Source organism: Chiloscyllium plagiosum, unplaced genomic scaffold, assembly GCF_037043375.1.
Source record: "Chiloscyllium plagiosum isolate Xiang-an unplaced genomic scaffold, Cpla_swu_hap1 HiC_scaffold_10, whole genome shotgun sequence".
Lineage (NCBI taxonomy): Eukaryota > Metazoa > Chordata > Chondrichthyes > Orectolobiformes > Hemiscylliidae > Chiloscyllium > Chiloscyllium plagiosum.
The window spans coordinates 75,508,069-75,533,430 of record NW_028270148.1 but is presented as its reverse complement, the minus strand read 5'-3'; the positions used below and the strand labels follow the sequence as shown (position 1 = coordinate 75,533,430).

Below are 25,362 nucleotides of genomic sequence, written 5' to 3'. Positions count from 1 at the left end.
CTCCAGAAAACTATATGAACACATACAAAAAATCCATTACTTTCCTAATGCAAGTTTCTTTCCTCTTTCAAATGAGCATGAAAGTTAAAGCCTCTTTTTAAAACAACTTTGCTTTTCCTACAAGCCTTTCTAATCTCCAAATCAATATATTCTGCTATCTCATTGCTGTCATCAGGTAATTTAGAATCATACAGTCATACAGCACAGAAACAGAACTTTCAGTCCAATTCACCCATGCCGACCAAGTTTCCCAAACTAAGATAGTCCCACTTGGCTACATTTGGCCCACATCCCTCTAAACCTTTTCTATTCACGTTCCTATCCAAACGTCTTTTAAACATTGTAACTGAAACTGCATCTACCACTTCCTCTGTTCATAGTGCATTCTACATACAAACAACCATCTGTTGAAAAAGCTGCCCCTCAGGTCCCTTTCAAATCTTTCTCTTCTCACCTTAAAAATAAGCCCTCTAGTTTTAAACTCCCCTATACTAGGGGAAAGATCTTTGCTATTCACCTTATCTATGCCCCTCATTATTTTATAAATCTCTAATAAATCACCCCTCATCCTCCTACCCTCCAGTGAAGAACTCCCAGCCTAACCAGCCTCTCCTTATAACTCAAACCCTCCAGTCTCAGCAACATCCTTGTAAATCTTTTCTGAACCCATTCCAATTTTTCATTTTTCTCATTTTCCATGGCAAAGCCACTTCCAATCAAGAGTCCACTAATCAATCAATCAGCACCATCCTCTCATACAGTGTTATTACCTTTGTGATTTATTGGTACAGAAAAAGTACTTGTGCTTCAAGAGTGTTATGAAGATTTTGTAATGTTAGAGGGAGATCTCAGATGCAAAAGAATAATAGATTCATTTGATATTGCAGATTGGCTGCAATGTTTGTCCACATAATGTCAGTGACTACTGTTCAAAATTATTGAGTGCATGAAGAATTGATAAACATCTTATAAAACCAACCAAATAAAACCAAGAAAGCTGCAGAGGTGATAAATCAGAAACAAAAATAGAAATTGCTGGAACTGCTCAGCACATCTGGCAGCATCTATGGAGAGAAATCAGAGTTAATGTTTCGAATTGAGTGACCTTTCCTCAGTATTTTTGACTCTGATGTAAAACCAACCATTTATTTAAGTCCAGCAAACAAAACAGTTGCAATAATTTACACAAATGTAGAGGGGAAGCTACAATGTTGGTATACCCACAATAATTGCAGCAGTTCAATCGATGTACCTCACTATTCACTACTGTAGAATAATAGTGCTGGGGTAAGGCTGTGTTGTATAATTTGTAATCTTTAATGCCCTCTCACCCCCCATGGAGTTAATATTGAGGTCAGTCATTCTAATAGTAAGGTTATTGTGTTACTGTAGCTTCCTTATTAACATAGTAATTAAATGTTTTAATCACACAACACAACTCAATGTTATTAAAACATTCAGGTACCATGCTCGTGTGTGGATTCAAGACCAAGCCTGTAAACAGAAAATGGTTGTGGTTGAATTTTAGGTTTTCTTGGATTACTGGTATCCTACAAGCTTGTTAGGATCTCCACTATTTACATTTTAATTAATGACCTACTGTCAGTGTTCAGAGAGTGACCTACAACTTTGCTGAAATTATTAATACGTTGGTTAGATTCACTGGAACTGATTGGAGTTGGTGCTTACTTTACTACAGAGAAAGGAGCTACCCATTTGGGTAGTGGTTAAGGTTTTATTCTATTCTCAAGTTCGAAAAGACAATACAAATTGGTGGCAAAGTAATAAGGATATAGAAAAAGAAACATAAAGAAGCAAATGATATAATTAGGTGATTATTTAGAACCAATGAAGGATGGCAGGACAGGTGAAGAGTCATGTAGGTCCTGCATAACATTGTGATCCAGGGCAATGAGTGTTCGAAGTTTGAACAGCTTCAGCTCAGAGTGGAAAGACAGTTCAATGCGTCAGGGAGAGGAAATGTTACCCAATTGTTTTTTTTCTACTAGGCAGCATTCACAGTAGCTTGAATAGTGTCTTCTGATTTGTTCAGTGGTCAGAGATAGGAGGGTGTTGTAGTGAATGTAACAAGGTTGGCCAGGTGGATCTTATAGAATGTAAGTTTACTCAGTGGAACTGTTAATCTGATCCAATCGGGGAGCCTGGTTCACAGATATAAACAGGAGTGTCAATAAAATTTTTAAAAAATTAAGAAGCATCAAACATCCGCTTCATCGGATCAATGTCAAGGACACTCCACATGTAAATAAAGGGTGACTTGGTGACGGGACACCGGCTGCTGTGGAGTTATTTAAGGTGTCATTGTAAGTGAGTAAGGTAAGGGGAGCCAAAGGACCGCTGCTGGCATCCAATAGGTTTGAAGCACTTTCAGGCTGTTTGGATGACAGGAGGAGCAGTAGGATAGATGAGAAAATTGCTTGGCACTAGAATTCAGGATATCTGCTCAGGGATGGAAAGGAACTTGCATAGAAGGATGAGAATCCAGAGGTCATGGTTTACTAATGGTAACTACTAATGACATAAATAGAACTAGAAGAGATGCACAGAAAATATTAACCACATATTAGGAAAGTAGAGAGGAAATCTGCTCCCCCAATTAGAGAACCTGATGTCCAAAAAAGGTAATTAAGTGTCCAGCTAGCACCTTAAACATAGGGATGTCAATGACAGACTGAGAAACATTATGGATGCTCAGGGTTATTCAGAGGCTGGAGTACTTGGCACTGGGTTAGTGGAAGCATCACCAAATTGTTAATGACTGGGACACTACTCCAAAAACAGCAAAAGGACCTCAAAAAGGCAAGTAAAGATAGGAAAAGAATGATAAGTGGGAAAAGTATTGAACATTGAAAAGATGAGCCACTCAGAAAGCCCTATTCAGAGACACACAATTACTGTAGAAAGAACAATAGGCACCAACTTGCTAGACAGATCATGGGGACTATATCCACATCCTGCCCTCATACCAAAGAGGAACTAGAAAATAATTTTCACAAAAAGCTGTCCACGCTAAACAACAAAGCAAATCTCAGCAAACTTGCCACATTATCTGAACAAGTTGCTGATAAGGCCAATAGAGGTGGAGAAAGTAAGTCCAGCTATTCAGGGATTTGTGTGAGAAGTGCAGCTGGTCCAGACAGGGTGAGCCTGGAAGATGTTGAGAGCATTCATGTTGTTGACATCACATTCCTAACTCCTCTATATGGCTAAAATTGAGTACATTACCTGACACTCTCAAAAGGAGCCCTAATCCCCAAGACCAAGGACCCTGATTGCCTGAGAGACATCAACAAGTGGTGCCCCATCACACTTAGTCCAATGCTGCTCTGCCTGTTCTTCAAGATCGTGATGAAACGACCAAGCGACACAGTCAAAATCAACTGTAGACAGAAGGGTTTTCGAGTAGCTATTCCTGGGTGCAATGAAAACATTATGGTTCTTGGGAATGTCATGAAGGATGCAAAACACAACAGAAAGAACTTTGCAGTTGTCATTATCAATCTTGCAAAGGGCTTCAACTCTGTTGATCACAAACTTCTAATTAAAGCAGTACAAAGAGTATATCTCCTCAGAGACTTTGTGATCTGGTAGAAGATCTTAAACAATACTATGTTGTTGGAAGGGAACAAAATTAAGATCACCCAGATAAAAATAGAAAGGGGTATTGAGCAGGGCGACCTCTCTCAACAAGACGATTCAATTTTGCTTTGGATCTGTGGCTGGTGTGCTCCTTGGAGGAGCCAACTCAGAGTTTTCTTGCTCCTGGTAGACAAAAGAATCAACTGTTCTGCTTTGGCCTCCATGGACAGATAAGCGATCTTAAGTGACTTGCACACACGGATAGAAAGGAATTTTAAGCTAGTTCAGTCATTTGCAAAAGATTGTTCACTAATTTGGCCAAGACTAAAGACTTCCATTTTACTTAGAAAGGAAGACTTTCTCATGTACTTATAGCAAAAACTGGAAGCTTAATGGTAACACCATTTTCTTCATCCCATCAGGTGAGACAAAGAAATACTTGAGTGCATGGCTAGATCCTTACTCAGGTGTGACAGACGGTGACTGGGAGGAGAAACTCTGGACCGAGTGATCAGTCTGAGAATAGCTATTCTCTGACTAGCACAGAAAATCAAAATCCTGAAGCTGTATGTTGTCCCCAGGTTATGTTGTCCCCAGAGCATTTGATCCTCTCCAAAGTACCTCAGAACATGCTAGTCAAGCTAAACCATATTATCAAAAATTCCGCTAAACAGCTTCTCCACCTTCCACTGCATGCAACTAACAGTCTCCTGTACTCTGGTAACAGGCATGCCAAAGCTTGAAGTACAGATCTCAGCATGATGAAAGCACTCAACATCCAGGCACATCGTAATTCTAGGACAAAAACAAAGTCAATGCCATCAAAGATCTGGCGAGCTCAAAGTCCTCAAGGAAATCGAAGGTTCCTTCAAAACAAAGATAGCTGCACCCCGGAGGAGTTGGAGCCTACTGACCCTGTCACAGGAGAACAAACATTATCCACAATGCAATTGATAACCAGCTATACAGCATACAGGAGGTGGGAATCCATGAAATAGTCAAAGCTTAAACACCAGGATATGGCCATATCGTATTATAAAGGTAATAAAGGTCTCAAACTCCTAAGTGAAATCTGCATATAACAAAAGCATCTCGTTTCATCAAAAGCCTTCTGCTGCAGAGCAATTTGTATCCCACAAAGGTCCATCCTAGCACAGCTCTGATCTTACAATCAAATCCTGCCAAAGATGCAAGGGCCCCAATCAAATCCTTGCTCTCATTTCTGGCTACTGCCCATGTTTAGTATGTGTGAGAATAAAGTACCACAATAAGATTTTAAACCAACTTCACCAACTTGTCTCCAAAGAAGATTGGACACCTTACCAAGGCTGAAAGTTGTTGGGGCATCATTTGGAAACCAGACATCATTTTTAGAAAGGTCAAAATGGTGGATGTCACAGTCCAACATGAGGATGACAATAAGCATTAGATTAGGCACTGAAGTCTCAACACCTTGAGTCAGTGATCATGGAATTGACAGGGAGCTCTAAGCCCAAGTATTTTGGCTTTGTGCTGGGCACAGAAGGCAAATGGCCCAAGCTCAACAAAAGCCTCATAAGATTGCTTAAAATTCAAAAATATAAATCATCCACCCAGCAGATATCACAACTCATGATATCCCTGATCCTCAATGCTATAGATCTTCAGCATCAGGTAAAATGACAAATAACCACCCAGTTCATACTTTACAAGTCCCTAGCTTTACATCACAACTGGCAACATTCCAAATGAACATGCCCCAATATTACAATAGAAACACTTAAGTTTCCAAACTTCACCTCCCTCCTCACCTCTCTAATCTGAGGAGGAGTGCTTAGGGTATTTCCTTCTGACCAGTTATCACCCTGGCTACCTGTCTTCCTTTCTCTCTCCCACTTTTTGTTTTCCTCAAATTTCTGGTGGTAATGAAATAGAGGTCTCTGGATCAGTTCGTAATCATCAGCCATTATAGCTGCTTGCCTTGCCTGTCATCTTCTACTCGAGTTCTTATTACAGAGGGGAGGGAAGTTTTAAATTCTAAAAAAGCATCATAAGCATTGTCAGCCTTCAAAGATTTTATCCACCTGTCAAAATGTTTTTTTTTTAACTCTCTCAAACTTATCAGATGCTTGTTCAGGTTCTTTCTTTAAGTTCTGAAATGTCTGTTTGTATGCTTCCAGACTAATTCACATGAGCTTGCAATTGGTCCTTTATCTAACATAATCTCAAGAACGTTCCTCCTATAGGGTTGCATTTCCATGCTTTACTGTTAATTTACTTGCCATTGGCAATATCAAATCTGTTTTTGGCCACTACATTTGGGTTGCTACTTTATCAAACAACTTCAACAATGTTTCCACACCCATCTCTTCACATTTTGGTAAAGCTTACATAACCTTAAATATTTCCTGACTGATTTACAGATTATGACTAGGTCTTTCCCCTTCCAAACTCTCTAACACGTCTCGTCTAGCTTGCCTGAGCTGCATCATTTGAAATTGAAATTCCTTTTTTTTTGTTTTCTCTTCCTTTTCCCTCTCATGCCTCCCTAATTCCAGTTTTTCTGAGTTTAATTACTCTTTGGAATGCTATTTCCTCCTTTTGGAATTCCATTTCCTCCTTTTGGAATTCTATTTCCAACTTTTTCATTTTCAATTCCTTTAACTGAAACTCAACACTCACCAATTCATGCCTTGAACTACCTGAAGGGCCGAATGGCCTACTCTTGCTTCCATTTTCTATGCTTCTATAGCCATATTGCATCTCTGATATTTCCACTGAACCCACATTTTTCAATACTAAATTGATGTCTGTCTTTGTAGCTCACAGTAGCAAGTTCATTTACAGTCTGCTTGCAAACTCTGTTAGTTAATTTTAATCGTGACCCGCAAAAGTATGATGGAAGCTTTTGTCTCTTACATAAGGTCTTTAGCAACGTCTAGTGCCACCTTAAGTCTGTATATAAACGGTGTCAAATTACCAGCTGTAAGATGTACCAATATCCAATTCTAGAACTACAGAATCTAAATTCCAATATCCTGAACCCCTGGTGCTATGAGCTAGTGAGGGCAGGAAGAGGAGGAGAGAGCAGATGAATGCATGGCTGAGGAGCTGGTGTATGGGAGAAGGATTCACATTTTTGGATCATTGTAAGCTGTTTTGGGGTAGAAGTGACCTGTACAAGAAGGACGGCAGCTTAATGTTCCAGGATACAAATGCTACAGGAAGGACAGAAAGGAAGGCAAGACAGGAGGGGTTTTGGCGTTTTTGATAAGGGGTAGCATTACAGCTGTACTTAGGGAGGATATTCCGGGAAATACATCCAGAAAAGTTATTTGAGTGGAACTGAGAAATAAGAAAAGGATGATCACCTTATTGGGATTTTATTTTAGACCCCTAATAGTCAGAGGGAAATTGAGAAACAAATTTGTCAGGAGATCTCAGTTATCTGTAAGACTAATACTGTGGTTAAGGTAGGGGATTTTAACTTTACAAACCCCCATAGACTGGGACTGCCATAGTGTTAAGGGTTTAGATGGAGAGGAATTTGTTAAGTGTGTACAAGAAAATTTTCTGATTCAGTATGTGGATGTACCTACTAGAGAAGGTGCAAAACCTGACCTACTCTTAGGAAAAAAGGCGACTGAGGTGTCAGTAGGGGAGCACTTTGGGGACAGCGACCATAATTTTATTAGGTTTAAACTAATGATGGAAAAGGATAGACCAGATCTAAAAGTTGAAGTTCTAAATTGGAGGAATGCCAATTTTGACGGTATTAGGCAAGAACTTTCGAAAGCTGATTGGGCACAGATGTTTGCAGGTAAATATGGGAAGCCTTCAGAAATGAGATAACGAGAATCCAGAGACAGTATATTCCTGTTAGGGTGAAAGGAAAGGCTGGTAGGTATAAGGAATGCTGGATGATTAAAGAATTTGAGGATTTGATTAAGAAAAAGTAGGAAGCATATGTCAGGTATAGACAGGATAGATTGATTGAATCCTTAGAAGAGTATAAAGGCAGTAGGAATATACTTAAGAGGGAAATCAGAAGGGCAAAAAGGGAACATGAGATAGTTTTAGCAAATAGAGTTAAGGAGAATCCAAAAGGTTTTTACAGATACATTAAGGACAAAAGGGTAACTAGGGAGAGAATAGGACCCTTAACAATCAGCAAGGTGGCTTTCGTGTGGACCCGCAGCAGATAGGGCAGATTTTGCATCAGTATTTACTGTGGAAAAGGACATGGAAGATATTGCAACATTTAAGAGGCATTATGATGGGTATATGAATAGGAAGGGTTTGGAGGGAGATGGGCTGGCAGGTGGGACTAGACTGGGTTGGGATATCTGGTCGGCATGTACAGATTGGACCAAAGGGTCTGTTTCCATGCTGTATATCTCTATGACTCTATATAGAATGTAGGGAAATTGATGGTGACATCTTGAATAATATCCACATTACAGAGGAGGTGGTGCTGAATGTCTTGAAACAAAGAAAAGTGGATAAATGCCCAGGACCTGATCAGGTCACCATGGGCAGCATGGTGTCACAGTGGTTAGCACTGTTGCCTCACAGCGCCAGAGACCCGGGTTCAATTCCCGCTTCAGGCAACTGTCTGTGTGGAGTTTGCACATTCTCCCCGTGTCTGCGTGGGTTTCCTCCAGGTGCTCTGGCTTCCTCCCACAGTCCAAAAATGTGCAGGTTAGGTGAATTGGCCATGCTAAATTGCCTGTAGTGTTAGGTGAAGGGGTAAATGTAGGGGAATGGGTCTGGGTGGGTTGCTCTTTGGAGGGTCAGTGTGGACTTGTTGGGCCGAAGGGTGTGTTTCCATACTGTAAGTAATCTAATCTAATCTAATCAGGTGTACACTAGAACTCTGTGGGAAGTTAGGGAAGTGATTGCTGGGCCTCTTACTGAGATATTTGTATCATCGATAGTCACAGGTGAGATGCTGGAAGACTGGATGTGGGCAGGTTATTGGAGGGAATCCTGAGGGACAGGCTGTACATATATTTGGAAAGGCAAGGACTGATTAGGGATAGTCAATATGGCTTTATGCATAGGAAATCCTGTCTTACAAACTTGATTGAGTTTTTTGAAGAAGTAATAAAGATGGTTCATGAGGCAGAGTGGTAGATGTGATCTATATGGACTTCAGTAAGGCATTTGACAAGGTTCCCCATGGGAGACTGATGAGCAAGGTTAGATCGAATGGAATACGGGGAGAACTCGCCATTTGGATACAGAACTGGCTCAAAGGTAGAAGACAGGGTGGTGGTGGCAGGTTGTTTTTCAGATTGGAGGCCTGCAACCAATGGAGTGCCACAAGGATCAGTGCTGGGTCCTCTACTTTTTGTCATTTACATAAATGATTTGGATGTGAGCATAAGAGGTATAGTTAGTAGGTTTGCAGTTGACACCAAAATTGGAGGTGTAGTGGACAGCGAAATAGGTTACCTCAGACTACCACAGGATCTTGATCAGATGGGCCAATGGACTGAGAAGTGGCAGATGGATTTAAATTTAGATAAATGTGAGATGTTGCATTTTGGGAAAGCAAATCTTAGCAGGACTTATACACTTAATGGTAAGGTCCCAGGGTGTGTTGCTGAACAAAGAGACCTTGGAGTGCAGGTTCATAGCTCCTTGAAAGTGGAGTCGCAGGTAGATAATATAGTGAAGAAGGCATTTGGTATGCTTTCTTTTATCAGTCAGAGTATTGAGTACAGGAGTTGGGAGGTCATGTTGCAGCTGTACAGGACATTGGTTAGGCCACAGTTGGAATATTGCATGCAATTCTGGTCTCTTTCCTATTGGAAAGATGTTGCGAAACTTGAAAGGGTTCAGAAAAGATTTACACGGATGTTGCCAGTGTTGGAGGATTTGAGCTATAGGGAGAGGTTGAATAGGCAGGGGCTGTTTTCCCTGGAGCTGAGGAGTGACCTTATAGAGGTTTATAAAATCATGAGGGCATAGATAGGATAAATAGACAAAGTCTTTTCCCTGGGGTGAGGGAGTCCAGATCTAGAGGGCATAGGTTTAGGGCGAGAGGGGAAAGATATAAAAGAGACCTAAGGGAGAGGGTGATACGGGTGTGAAATGAGCTTCCAGAGGAAGTGGTAGAAGCTGGTACAATTGCAACATTCAAAAGGTATCTGGATGGGTATATGAATAGGAAGGGTTTGGAGGGATCTGGGCCGGGTGCTGGCAGGTGGGACTAGATTGGGTTGGGATATCTGGTCGGCATGGACGAGTTGGACTGAAGGGTCTTTTTCCATGCTGTACATGTCTATGACTCTAAGTCAAACCAAAATAGCCTCGTTATAACTGGAGTCACAACATAGTGAAACCAAAACACTCAATGACTTTCAAAATTGCCTTAAAAATCACAAATTTTACAATTAACAGATCTTGGACACTAAGGTTACATCACAAACAAAAATTAACAATTTATTATTAATATGTAACTTTAGCAGAACACAGATAGGGAAAAATGTAATCTCCTTAAGGACTACAACCTAAAGCCCAACCTTTTTAATCATAACCCCATCACACGCGCAGTTAAGAGATTTGAGCTATAGGGAGAGGTTGAATAGGCTGGGGCTGTTTTCCCTGGAGCGTCGGAGGCTGAGGGGTTTCCTTATAGAGGTTTATAAAATCATGAGGGGCACAGATAGGGTAAATAGACAAGGTCTTTTCCCTGGGGCCGGGGAGTCCAGAACTAGACAGCATAGGTTTAGGGTGAGATGGGAAAGATATAAAAGAGATGTAAGGGGCAACTTTTTCGCAGCACCTCGGGCGACTGACTGTGTGGAGTTTGCACATTCTCCCCATGTCTGCGTGGGTTTCCTCCATGTGCTCCGGTTTCCTCCCACAGTCCAAAGACGTGCAGGTCAGGTGAATTGGCCATGCTAAATTGCCCATAGTTTTGGGTGCATTAGTCAGAGGGAAATGGGCCTGGGTGGGTTACTCTTCGGAGGGTTGGTGTGGACTGGTTGGGCTGAAGGGCCTGTTTCCACACTGTAGGGAATCTAATCTAAAAATCTAATCATGCAGAGGGTGGTGCGTGTGTGGAATGGGTTGCCAGAGGGAGTGGTGGAGGCTAGTACAATTGAAACACTTATAAGACATCTGGATGGGTATATGAATAGGAAGGGTTTGGAGGGATGTGGGCCGGGTGCTGGTAGGTGGGACTAGATTGGGTTGGGATATCCGGTCGGCATGGACGAGTTGGACCGAAGAGTCCGTTTTCTTGCTGTACATCTCTATGACTCTAAAATAAAAGAATTGTAATCTGCCAGTCCAATAAATCATTCAAACACTGCATACCAGGCTTTCATGAAATCCTTGGATTTGTTCTCAGCTAAGTAGAATAGTCCACTGCTGGGACTACAGGCAGGAAGAAGTATGGACAAAATTCATGGAATTCAGGAGCATTGACAGGTCCAGGCAGGCAGATCTCAGCAAGTGAGGCAAAACAGCCACATCCAAGAGGCATACAGGAAGTATTAAAGGGTGGAAGCAATGATTTTGTTGGTGTTGTCTTGGATGATGATATCCAAAGGAAGTCCTCACTCTCAGCCAATAAAGAGACTTTTAAGTGGCTATTAAACCCTTTGTAAGATGAAAGGCTTATGAGGGTGAACGGGTAGTCAGCAGGCAGGTCACATGATGCATATTATAAGCCTCGCCACTTTCAGTGGTACAAGTGATGGTATTGTTAAAATTTGTATATAGTTCTTAGACAACGAGCTATTCTACAAATGCTTGTACTTACAATTTAGTGGACAGATCTTTGATAGAAGAATTACAATACTAATTAATCTACCCCCAGGGAATCCTCCTTCCAGGAAAATATAATCAATTGCTACGTAGTTAACTATGATTAAGTTTTGGGTTTAGATTTGTGAAGTGAACAAAAAGGTATTACCCTGGAGACAGTGACAAGATGATGATTACAATTGTGAATTGGCAATCATTGGGAATGTTAACCATTTCTAGGAACTTGATAGAAAATACATTGATAGAATAATAACCACAAAGGGGTGAAATAAATGAAGCAAGCTCTATTACTGGCAGTTTTCTAGCTTTGCACAAGTTAAAACTCTTTTTGAGGTGATTGTTGTGGATGAGATGCTTGGAGTGTGTTTCATTGTTGAGGATGATCCATTCTCTACTCAGCATTTACTGAAGTTCTGAACGTATTGCGTAGGAACCTGTGTTGTGACAACTGGCATTCTGGCACATCAATATCCACATTATCACTGCATTTTTAGTATCATTTGGTAGTAATTTTGCACATGAGGCATATGAATTACCTTCAGTATCATAATCCAGACTGTTAAAATCAAAAGTTTCTTCAAGCAGGCAAGAATTTGCAGTCGGAGACATCGGTGCAATACTGTTTCTGTTTATATTAATTTCTTCATGTAGATTATTAAGCCAGTTTCTTGTTCGGGGTTTTATACACACCACTCTGCCGTTAACCTTGAAGGTGTTAAATCATAATTTAAATTGATGGGACTGCACAAACAAATAATTGCATAAAATTTGTTTCTACCTTCCTTTTAGCACACATCAAATCGTAGTGAAGTATCAGGTAAACAAATGTCATCTCTCCTTTAGCTCATTTGTCAATTGTCTGACACCTTCCTCTAGTATCCAATCCTCCTCCAAGCTGCAACAGTTTATCCTTACCTACTCTATAAGAATTTTTCATCACGTTAAACACTTCCATAAAATCCCATTTTAAACTGCTTCAGCTTAAATCTCCACATGACTGAAACCTCTCCACCCTGGTGCTGTTCTTGGAAGTTTCTTTTACAACGTGTCCAAATCTTTGACAGGGCGAAAGTGAGTATTGCAGATGCTGGAGATTAGAGTCAGGAGTGTGGTGCTGAAAAAGCACAGCAGGTCAGGCAACATTCGAGGAGCAGGAAATTCAACGTTTTTGGCAAAAGCTCAATTCCTGCTCCTTGGATGCTGCCTGACCTGCTGTGCTTTTCCAGTACCCCACTCAAATCTTCGACATTCTACCTAAAGTGCAATGTAGTTTAAAACATCAACTTTGTTGAATGTCAAAGTTTTGTATAACTATTTTCCTCAGATCTGTTTTTATTGAAAAAGTTAAACTATCTCTCCCTTGATCCCCCCATTACTTCCAAATTATTTTGGAGCACTGTTGATTTGCTTTAATCACACCATACTTTTCTAAGTGAATTGTAAAGGATTTCTTAAACACAGATTTCAGCATTTTCCCTAAGATTTATTGCAAGCTTGTCATTCATTATTTTCTCTCTTCCTACTTTCTTGAACTGTGATATAACATTTGTTAACTTCTAAAATGCTGGTCTGTTCCAGAATCTAAGAAATTTTGGACAAATTCAGCCTGCACTTCAACTATTCCTGCAGGTCTATTAGAATTATAAGTTGGTGGCCATTTGGTCACAGAGATTTGTCTGATTTCAGACCTCTAACGTCTACAGGATATTTCTCTGCTGATTTGAATTACCTTAATTTTCTCACTTGTAATACCTCCTTGATCAACTCCTGCTATGTTATTTAAATTGCTTTCTACTGAAGACGGACACAAAATATTTATTCACTATCTCGATCATTTCCACAACCTGAATAATAACTTCTCCTGCCTCTGCTTCTAAGGGGTCAACATTTATTTTAGTTATTCTCTTCCTTTACATTAGCTTTTATGATTCGATTTTATAGAGTCCTACACCATTGAAACAAAACTTTTGGTCCAATCTGTGCTGACCAGACATCCCAATCTGACCTAGCCCCATTTGCCAGCATTTGGTCCTTATTCCTTTAAACCCTTCCTATTCATATATCCACCCAGATTCCTTTTAAATATTGCAATTGTACCCACTTCCACTATTTCCTCTGATAGTTTGTTCCATACACATAACCACCCTCTGAAAATGTTACCCCTCACGTCCTTTCCTCTCTCAGTTTAAACCAATGCCCTCTGGTTTTGGACTACCCCATCCTGGGAAAAAGACCTTGCATATTCACTCTATACAGGCCCCTCATGATTTTATAAATCTCTAGGAAGTCACACCTCAGCCTCTAAGGCTTCGGGGAAAAAAGTCCCAGCCTATTCAGCCTCTCCCTATAACTCAAACTCTCTAGTATCAACATTTTCCATGTAAATCGCTTTCTCACCCTCTTAGGTTTAACAAAATTCTTTCTATAGAAGGCCATCCAGAATTGTACATATATTCTAGAAGTGGCCTCACCAACGTCTGTACAGCTGCAGCATGATGTCCCAACTCCTATACTCAGTGTACTGACCAATGAGGGCAAGCTTGCTAAATGGCTTCTTCACCACCCTGTCTACCTGTGACTCCATTTTCAAGGAACTATGCACCTGCATCCCTAGGTCTTGTTGTTCAATAACATTCCACAGGACCCTACCATTAACTATATAATTCTGCCTTGGTTTGCCTTACCAAAACCCAACACCTCACATTTATCTAAGTTAAACTCCATCTGCCACTCCTTGGCCCTTTGGCCCATCTGATCAAGCTCCCAATGGATGCTCTTCAAGGATCAGTATAGACCCGATGGGCTGAATGACCTACTTACACAGAACATAGAAGAATACAGCGCAGTACAGGCCCTTTGGCCCTCAATGTTGCGCCGATCCAAGCCCCCCTAACCTACACTAGCCCACTATCCTCCATATGCCTATCCAATACCCGTTTAAATGCCCATAAAGAGGGAGAGTCCACCACTGCTACTGGCAGGGCATTCCATGAACTCACGACTCACTGAGTAAAGAATCTACCCCTAACATCTGTACTATACCTACCACCCCTTAAGTTAAAGCTATGCCCCCTCGTAATAGCTGATGGGGCTATCATTCTAAATCAGGGAACTCATATTCATTGAGGTCCACCTGCGGATCTCATTACAATCACTACAGACTCAGCACTGAACCTTGTGGCACACTGGTGGTCACAAGCCTCTAGTCTGAAAAGCAATTCTCTATCTCTACACACTGTTTTCTACCTTCAAGCCAATTTTATCTTCAATTAGCTAGCTCCCCTTATTCCTAGCAAGTTTATTCTCATATTCTGATTTTCCTCATCAACTTTTTTGGAGACCCAGCCCTTGCTATACACAAAAAGATAACTATTTATATACAGTTCTTTTAGTTAACTGTACTCCATAAAATGCTCCCAATGATTACCACCTCCCAATATTTGTACAACCATTTTGCACCAAATTAACCCCTAACTAATATATCCATCACCTGTTTTTTCGTTCCATTAGTCCTGGGTATCCCTTCACACCAAATCAGATGATAACAGGGCTAGACTGCTGAATCCCTTCTCATAGGGTAATTACATCATGAACGATTTGTTGCACTTCCTTAACAGGTAAGGAGATCAAAACTGCACATGAAACACCAGGCATGGTCATACCAATGTCCTGCACAAGGTTACTAAGACTTTCTTACTTTTATATTCTCTTTTTGACAAAAACAAATCTAACATTACCCTACTTCACTGATTGCTGTCCCTCCCTGTTAACCTCTTGTAAATCATATAAAAGGACACCCAGCACCATTTGAAGGCAAACATTCCCCAATTTTACAACAAAAAATATTGTTTTTGTTTTTCTTCTCAAAGTGGATAACTTTCCATTTCATCACACTTATTACCATCTGCTCACTTACTAAATTGTTTATAACTCTCTGCAGTGTCTTTATATTGTCCTCACTTCTTATATTCCCATTTAGCCTTGAACCCTCCTCAAACTTAGATATTTTACAGCTTCAGTTAAGAAATTAATATAGATTTTCATTATTATTCACACTTGAAAAAGACAACGTTGTCGAGGAGAATACTAAGAATCAGGATATTAGACTAGATGGGAATGAGGTTCGCAAGGTGGTGGTGTTGGAAAATCCGGAAAGTGTGAAAATAGATAAGTCCCCTGGGCCAGATGGGATTTATCCTAGGATTCTCTGGGAAGCCAGGGAGAAGATGGCCGAGCCTTTGGCTTTGATATTTGTGTGTTTATTGTCTACAGAAATAGTACCAGAATACTGGACGATAGCAAATGTTGTTCCCTTGTTCAAGAGTACAGACAACCCTGGTAATTATAGACTAGTGAGCCTTACTTCTGTTTGGGTAAAGTGTTGAAAAGGTTATAAGAGATAGGATTTATAATCATCTCGATAGGAATAAGTGGATTAGGGATAGTCAACACGGTTTTGTGAATGGTAGGTCGTGCCTCACAAACCTTAGAGTTGTTTGAGAAGGTGACCATACAGGTGGATGAGGGTAAAGCTGTTGATGTGGTGTATATGGATTTCAGTAAGGCGTTTGATAAGGTTCTCAACTGTACACTACTGCACAAAATTTGGAGGTATGGGATTGAGGGTGATTTAATGGTTTGAATCAGTAATTGGCAAGCTGAAAGAAGAGAGAGGGTGGTGGTTGATGGGAAATGTTCATCCTGGAGTTCAGTTACTCGTGGTGTACCACAAGGATCTGGTTTGGGTCCACTGCTGTTTGTTATTTTTATAAACGATCTTGATGAGGGTCTAGAAGGATGGGTTAGTAAATTTGTGGACAACACTAAGGTGGTACAGTTGTGGATAGTGCTGAAGGATGTTGTAGGTTACAGAGGGACATAGACGAGCTGCAGAGCTGGGCTGAGAGGTGGCAAATGGAGTTTAATGCAGAAAAGTTTGAGGTGATTCACTTTGGAAGGAGTAACAGGAATGTAGAGTACTGGGCAAATGGTAGGATTCTTGGTAGTGTAGATGAGCAGAGAGATCTCAGTGTCTATGTACATAGAGTCCCCAAGTTGCCACCCAGGTTGATAGGGCTGTTAAGAAGGCATACAGTGTGTTAGGCAAAAGTGAGGACTGCAGATGCTGGAAATCAGAGTCTAGATTAGAGTGATGTTGGGAAAGTACATCTGGTTAGGCAGCATCCGAGGAGCAGGAAAATCGATGTTTCAGGCAAAAGCCCTTCATCAGGAATTCCTGAAGGGCTTTTGCCCGAAACGTCGATTTTCCTGCTCCTCGAATGCTGCCTTAGCAGCTGTGCTTTTCCAGCACCACTCTAACCTATACTGTGTGTTAGCTTTTATTAGTAGAGGGATTGAGTTTCGGAACCATGAAGTCATGGTGTGGCTGCACTTAGAGAATTGCATATAGTTGTGGTCACTGCATTATCGGAAGGGACGTCGAAGCTTTGGAGATGGTTCAGAGGAGATTTACTAGGATATTGCCTGGTATGGAGGGAAGATCTTATGAGGAAAGGTTGAGGGACTTGAGGCTGTTTTCATTCGAGAGAAGAAGGTTGAGAGGTGACTTAATTGAGATATATAAGATAACCAGAGGGTTAGATCGGGTGGACAGTGAGACCATTTTCCCTCAGATGGTGATGGTCACACGAAGGGGCATAGATTCAAATTGAGAAGTGATCGATAGAAGACAGATGTCAGAGGTAGTTGAAAAACGTGTTGCTGGAAAAGCGCAGCAGGTCAGGCAGCATCAAAGGAGCAGGAGAATCGACGCTTCGGGCATAAGCCCTTCTTCCTGATCTCCAGCATCTGCAGTCCTCACTTTCTCCCTGTCAGAGGTAGTTTCTTTACTCAGAGAGTAGTAGGGGTGTGGAACTGCCTGCAATAGTTGTAGACTTGCCAACTTTACAGGCATTTAAATGGTCATTGAATAGACGTATGGATGAGAATAGAATAGCGTAGGTTAGATGGGCTTTAGATTGGTTTCACAGGGCAGTGTAACATTGAGGGCCGAAGGGCCTGTACTGCACTGTAATGTTCTATTATATAAAGCTGAAGTCCAATTACTGATCCACACAAAACCTCAGTGGTTGCAGTCCAACAACCTGAAAATATCCCATTTATTCCTGTTTTTCACTCTCTATTCATTCAATCCAAGTTAATATATTTATCCCAATCATTGTTGCTCCTACTTTATTAAATTACTTTTGAAAATACATATACACTGACTACATCTATTGGTTTCCCCTTATCCACCCTACTAGTTACGTCCGCAAAACGTTTGAATAGGTTTGTTAAGCATGGTTTATGTGCCAAAATATAATTGAACAGAGTTAAATGGATTGATGATTTTCTAAGTTTCCTGTAGCCAAGTCTCTAATAATAGATTCCAGCATTTACTGCTACTACTGATGTTATATTAGCTAGCATATGGTTCTAATTTTCCCACTTCCACTTTTCCTAATTTTTTTCCTTATCCTTTCATGGGAGGTGGGTATCACTGGCAGGGTCAGTATTTATTACCATCTTTAAGTGACCTTGCATTATGTGGCTTGCTAAAACATTTCAGAGAGCATGTAAAAGTTAACCAGATGCAGGACTGACAGATCTCCATCCATGAAGGACATTATGTTTCAGATTATTTTTTACAACAATTGATAATGGTTACATGGCCACAATTAGACTAGCTTTAGATTCCAGATCTTACTGAATTCAAATTTTACCATCTGCCATGGTGAAACCAACTGCCAGAACATGTACATTGGTTTCTGGATTACAAGACCAGTCACACTAACACTATGCTGTCACCTCCCTGCAAGTAGTGTGATTATAACTATCACCTTGAAATCCCTCCAATAAACCTGAGGAATTCTGGATGATCAAACTAATGCATCTGCAATCTTTGCAGCTACCTCTTTTAAAACCCCAAGGTTCAGAATAGTAGTTTTAGGGGATTTTGTGATCTCTTCGTCCCTTTGTTTTGTAAACCATTCCATTAGATTTTACTCAGCAAATCAATGCAGCACAAATTTCGTTTTCATACTAAATTGGTTTGGGTTGCTAAATAATGCATTTTGAATACATCAACCAGGTTACTGCTTGCTTCGGCCAATAGCTGGATTACTTAAGAAAACTCTGTGTTAAAATAGCAAACGGCAGGAAACAAGTACTAGCAAGTCAGTAAGTTTTAAACCTAGATTTTAATGGCATTACTCAACCATTGCAATTAAATGGTGGGGGCTAACTTTGCTCCTATGGCTTATTCTATGTACTCTCAAAACAATGCTAATTAACCGTACATTACATCCCAAATATGCCAGAAAAGCAGAAAGTAATGGCTTAATTTATTGTGGCAATTCGCATTTCTTAGTGACATACATAAAGTGCATTCTTAAGTTCAGTTATCACATTATTAAAATGACTGACAGCATTTTAATTTAACATGCTAGGGCATAAAATGGAGACTGTTTTGCATTAAACCAGACTTACCATTTTTCCATCTAGATCCAAAACTTTCAGAGCCATCCGACTATCCTGAAAAGTTACCAACATCTGTCCGTGATCAAATCTAACAGAAATATAGTAACAGAATTATTGTCTCATCATGGGGTAGTAAGTAGTAAGGGTATGGAATGCTTTGCCTGCATCGGTAGTAGATTCGCCAAGTTTAAATGCATTGACAGGCAAATGGACCTACGTGGAATAGTGTAGGTGGGATGGGCTTCAGATTAGTATGACAGGGCGGCGCAACAGCGAGGGCCGAAGGGCCTGTACTGCGCTGTAATGTTCTATGTTCTATATTCTATGGCTAGCATTCTTTAGCAAAACAAAGTTGAGAAAATCATCGCCTATCAGGGTAGGCTTGATTAGGGCCGACACTGAAAGAGAGTTTTCTCTGGCTGGAAAATGTTAAAAATGGGAACACAGTTTCAGGTCAGGGGCTGTTCATTAAGGACTGTGATGAGGAAAAATTACTTCATTTAACAGGTTGCAAATTTTTAGAACTGTCCATGTCAGAGGGTTGGGATTGCTCCAACACTGAATATACTTAAGGCTGGTATTGATTTTTCTTTTTGATCTCTCAGGGAATCAAAAGGTACGGGGAGTGGGCAGGAAAGTAGGGCGGAAGCATAGAATCACCGAAAATCACAATAAATAGGCAATATGGTTTGTTCCCACTGCTATTTCTTGTGATCAGGTTACTTTGTCATGATACATAGAAATGCATCACTAACATTAATCTGCTGTAGCAAGTCTTTGCATTTTCCTAAAAGTTGGACGTACAACATTTAAATTAATTATGTCATGGAACTATGTTGCCGTTGAGACCAATTACAACATAAAACAAGGTTCAGAATTTCAATGCTTGGCAACAGGAATTCATGAATGAGGCATAAGAATATGGGAAAGGGAGTGGGCCATTGAGTCTCCCAGGCCTCTTCAGTCTGACAATGAAGTCATGGCTGATCTATACCTCTTTAACACATTCTTAACTTCTAGCTAGCGGCAATCTAAAACTTAGTAATTGATCAAGTAAAATAGAGTTCCAACCATCTCTTGCCCTTTTTATGTAGAAGTATTTACCAATTTCATTCCTGAAATGTCAGCTGTAATTTTTAACTATGAACCCGAATCCTAGACTTCCCAACCAATGGAAATAATTAATCTCTTTTTTAATATTTTGCAAACTGTAATCAAATCACTTTAACTGTCTGAAACTTAAAAAAAAAAGGCTGGCATGTGGCTCAGTGGTTAACACTGCAGCCTCACAGTGCCAGGGACCTGGGTTCGATTCCCACCTTGGGTGACTGTCTGTGTGAAGTTTGCACATTCTTCCTGTGTCTGCATGGGTTTCCTCTGGGTGTTCTAGTTTTATGGGTGGCACGGTGGCACAGTGGTTAGCACTGCTGCCTCGCAGCGCCTGAGACCCAGGTTCAATTCCCGCCTCAGGGGACTGACTGTGTGGAGTTTGCACGTTCTCCCCGTGTCTGCGTGGGTTTCCTCCGGGTGCTCCGGTTTCCTCCCACAGTCCAAAGATGTGCAGGGCCAGGTGAATTGGCCATGCTAAATTATCCGTAGTGTTAGGTAAGGGGTAAATGTAGGGGTATGGGTGGTTGCGCTTCGGCGGGTCGGTGTGGACTTGTTGGGCCGAAGGGCCTGTTTCCACACTGTAATCTAATCTAATCTAATCTAATACATCCCTGTAGTAATCCTTCTAATTCAAATTAAGGAGTCTGATTTTCTGCTCCCAGAGATGGCGAGAATAATGGTGGATGTAATAACCAGGTAAGTGTCCAAAAATCAGCTTTTCACCATTGACATAATTAACAATTAATCGATCAGTATCTCTCTATCAGCTGGTGAAAACCTAGTATCTATGTATCTGTCTCTCATTAACTGCATAATTCACTGTATTATCTTTGTCTTCACAATTAACTTCTGCCCATGTGGTAGACATTTCTTTCTCCCTCCAAGGAATCAGGCACTGATTGACACATGGCAGTTAGGGTGCCCTATCATGAAACAACAGTCTTCAAAATAGAAAAAAGATCCCACTCTCTTAATTTGTGACTAAAACAGCTAGTGTTTGCTGGTTATCCTGGGAGCTGCCATGATGATTACCATCCTGGGCTACTCATCAGCACCAGCCTTTTCAAAAGTCTTCTGCCCAACAAGGATGGTTACTGGGCAACATCAGGTACATTCCCTCTAAATCATACCAGTAGACATCTCTAAAAACTCCTCAGATTGACACTAAGGAGATACATGATGCTTTCTGAGCTTTGACCATTGTAGAACAGACCATATGACTCCTCTTGATAGGTTCTGATGCCCAGACTGGCGAGGTAATACCACACACTATACCCTGATGCAGTGGTATCATGTACGTTCACAACCTAGTTGCCAAATTAGAGTTGGGTTATCAGAGGAGGAGATGCAGGAAGGAAAGGAAATCTGTGAGCAGGAAGCTGAGGTTGAGAATCCTGAGATGAACTAGGATGACAGAGACGAAGACCAGACAGGGAGAGTCTAATTGGTCATTGTGTCTGAGAATAAAGGCTGATAGTTAACAGTTTTTGTTTTTTATACACAACTTTGGGCCAAATGATCAGCATTTTGTTTTCATGCTGTGTAAATTGGCATCTCTGTTGTCAAATCTGTCACTTGTGTTCTAGTCCTGATGGTTTAATGATTTATTTATTGTCACTTGCATTATACAGTGAATAATACAATAAAATACAGTGAAAAGCTTCAACAGTTGCCAAAATCCGGTGCTATTTTGAATAAAAAGAATAAAAGATATAACTAAAAGAGAGTCCTGAGCCAGCTCACCCATGACAACTGTGCTGCCTCCCCTTGTCCACCATCTCACCACCTGCATCAGACTCACCAACAAAGGAATCACTACTCTTTAGGCAGCACCCCTTCGCCTTAGGGTCTGCCTCGCCCACGCCACCACCAATGCTGGGCCTGGTGGTGAACCCATACTCATCCTGCAAACAGGAATCCCCAGCTCCACTGTCAGATCAAGCTGCTGATACCATCTTGCCAAGAATCCCGCTCAGGCTGCTCTCCTTTGAGATGTTACCTTGCTAGCCATGCCATCTTAAACGGTCCACTGCCACTGCCTCCAATTGGTGGACAAGCCACCACTGCCTCTGTTAGCCCTGAATGCCAGGAGGGTATCCCTGCTGCTACCGCTCACCGCGAGGAACTGCATCTGCTGACTCCTCTCATTGCCACAGCATTTTCACCTACAAAGTGCCCATTTCCTTCCTGCAACTATGACATTTTATGAGTGCTGGGTGAAGGAGAACTGCTACATGTAGAGCTCTCTGTGAGCTCAAGACAAGGAGTACCCCAATTCAAAGATTCCGCGTTGCAGTGAAGAGACCCCAGCAACAAAGGCCACCACCATTACAACCTCTCTTCCTTCACAATACAAGTCATAATTCGCTTTGCAGACTCCTGATCCTAGCTCCCTGATTGGGAGGGTGGCCTGTTCCCAGCATCCTCACCTTTCAGACGCAGTGTCAGAATTGGCCAAATTTCTTGGTAGCCCCAATGAGCTGTCAGCTCTTGGAATGGGAATTATTCGAAAGGGACAGCAACCCCAATAGAAACTAGCTTGCTACTAGCCATCAAAGAAATGCAGTTGGGGGTGCATAATTGCTCAGAGTTTCCATACATAGTGATCACAGCACTGACTTAGAGTCATCGAGATGTACAGCATGGAAACAGACCCTTTGGTCCAACCCGTCCATGCCGACCAGATATCCCAACCCAATCTAGTCCCACCTGCCAGCACCTGGCCCATATCCCTCCAAACCCTTCCTATTCATATACCCATCCAAATGCCTCTTAAATGTTGCAATTGTACCAGCCTCCACCACATCCTCTGGCAGCTCATTCCATACACATACCACCCTCTGCGTGAAAAAGTTGCCCCTTAGGTCTCTTTTATATCTTTCCCCTTTCACCCTAAACCTATGCCCTCTAGTTCTGGACTCCCCGACCCCAGGGAAAAGACTTTGTCTATTTATCCTATCCATACCCCTCATAATTTGTAAACCTCTATAAGGTCACCCCTCAGCCTCTGACGATCCAGGGAAAATAGCCCCAGCCTTTTCAGCCTCTCCCTGTAGCTCAGATCCTCCAACCCTGGCAACATCCTTGTAAATCTTTTCTGAACCCTTTCAAGTTTCACAACATCTTTCCGATAGGAAGGAGACCAGAATTGCATGCAATATTCCAACAGTGGCCTAACCAATGTCCTGTACAGCCGCAACATGACCTCCCAACTCCTGTACTCAATATTCTGACCAATAAAGGAAAGCATACCAAACGCCTTCTTCACTATCCTATCTACCTGCAACTCCACTTTCAAGGAGCCATGAACCTGCACTCCAAGGTCTCTTTGTTCAGCAAGTGTATAAGTCCTGCTAAGATTTGCATTCCCAAAATGCAGCACCTCGCATTTATCTGAATTAAACTCCATCTGCCACTTCTCAGCCCATTGGCCCATCTGGTCCAGATCCTGTTGTAATCTGAGGTAACCCTCTTCACTATCCACTACACCTCCAATTTTGGTGTCATCTGCAAACTTACTAACTGTACCTCTTATGCTCACATCCAAATCATTTATGTAAATGACAAAAAGTGGAGGTCCCAGCACCGATCCTTGTGGCACTCCACTGGTCACAGGCCTCCAGTCTGAAAAATAACCCTCCACCACACCCTCTGTCTTCTACCTTTGAGCCAGTTCTGTATCCAAATGGCTAGTTCTCCCTGTATTCCATGAGATCTAACTTTGCTAATCAGTCTCCCATGGGGAACCTTGTCGAACGCCTTACTGAAGTCCATATAGATCACATCTACTGCTCTGCCCTCATCAATCTTCTTTGTTACTTCTTCAAAAAACTCAATCAAGTTTGTGAGACATGATTTCCCACGCACAAAGCCATGTTGACTATCCAGAATCAGTCCTTGCCTTTCCAAATACATGTACATCCTGTCCCTCAGGATTCCCTCCAACAACTTGCCCATCACCGAGGTCAGGCTCGCTGGTCTATAGTTCCCTGGCTTGTCTTTACCGCCCTTCTTAAACAGTGGCACCACGTTTGCCAACCACCAGTCTTCCAGCACCTCACCTGTGACTATCGATGATACAAATATCTCAGCAAGAGGCCCAGCAATCACTTCTCTAGCTTCCCACAGAGTTCTCGGGTACACCTGATTAGGTCCTAGGGATTTATCCACTTTTAACCGTTTCAAAACATCCAGCACTTCCTCCTCTGTAATCTGAACATTTTGCGAGATGTAACCATCTATTTCCCTACAGTCTATATCTTCCATATCCTTTTCCACAGTAAATACTGATGCAAAATATTCATTTAGTATCTCCCCCATTTTCTGTGGTTCTAGAAGTTGCTGTTACACACAGATCTTGGAGACCCGCTGCAACTAAGAAGAAAATTAAAGGCAATGCTGCCTACAAAAAGCCATGATTGCCCACAGCTTTCTATGCCATCGTTATGGCATAGAAAGCTAATTATTAGGTTTGTCCAAGCTCTTTTCATTTTGATAGAAGACAAAGATAAAAGTCTGGTAAATTGAACAATTGTTCTCAGGGCTGTTTATTACTGGAAACTAGCTCTTACCTTACCAACAAAATATTGCCATAACTCTGGAGCCAATTAATTATTTCATTGCTTAGATTATCCGAAAAGGCTTCCCTTTCTCCATTGGTTGGTCCTTTAAGACATATCACGACAGTCGCATCCGATGGCCCCTGGGAAGACGTGATTTCCTGGAATACTTGCTCACGTGCAAAAATATCCACTTCCTGAATATTCACTTCAAAGACAGCTAACACAGGCCTATATTTGATTTTTGAAGAGGAAAAATGTATAATTACACAAGCTGGAACATTGACTTCATAACTGGTGTGAACATATTAACACTAATGTAAACAATAACCAGTGAAATATAAATATCATTCAAAATGGTTTCTGCACTTTAAAAATCACAGCCTCATGACAGAGATTCAAATGTTGAAAATAAGTTACATCATTACTTTGTTGAGTGTCACAGTCATATTAATTATTCAGTTTATTCTGCTGACAAGACAGAAAATCCAACTGGTTCGCCAAAGCCTGTTCACCATCTACAAGACACATGTCAAGAATTTGACGAAATACTCCCCACTTGCCTGGATGAGTGCAGCACCAATGACATTCAAAAAGCTCAACAACAAAAGTCGGGTTGAAGGGCAAGTTGTGAGAGGGATACAGTTTACAGAGAAATAGTGATAGGTTAAATAAGTGGTCACAAGGAATATAATGTAGAAAAACATGAAGATCACTTTGGAATGGAGAACAAAAGAAAAGAGTATTTTTTAAATGAAGAAAAAACTGCAGAAAGCTACAACACAAAAGGACTGGGAATGGGGATGTGGGTACTTGTGCACAAAACACAGAATGCTAGCTTACAAGTGCAACA

At 41.3% G+C, this 25,362-nt stretch overlaps 1 protein-coding gene across 3 annotated transcripts in view; it reads right to left on the bottom strand.

Annotated features, from left to right (window-relative positions):
- LOC122553185 (polyphosphatidylinositol phosphatase SYNJ2-like) overlaps positions 1-25,362 on the bottom strand; it is a 244,735-nt gene that overhangs the window by 20,124 nt on the left and 199,249 nt on the right. For all 3 annotated transcript variants that reach the window (XR_015758472.1, XM_087991469.1, XM_087991468.1), the window contains exons 19-21: positions 24,522-24,740; positions 18,850-18,928; positions 11,898-12,066 (exon numbers count right to left, since the gene is read on the bottom strand). Coding sequence is in view for 2 of the 3 variants with exons in the window: in XM_087991469.1 (XP_087847595.1) it covers positions 11,898-12,066; positions 18,850-18,928; positions 24,522-24,740 (467 nt within the window). In the remaining variant the exon portion in view is untranslated. The remainder of the gene's footprint in view (positions 1-11,897; positions 12,067-18,849; positions 18,929-24,521; positions 24,741-25,362) is intronic.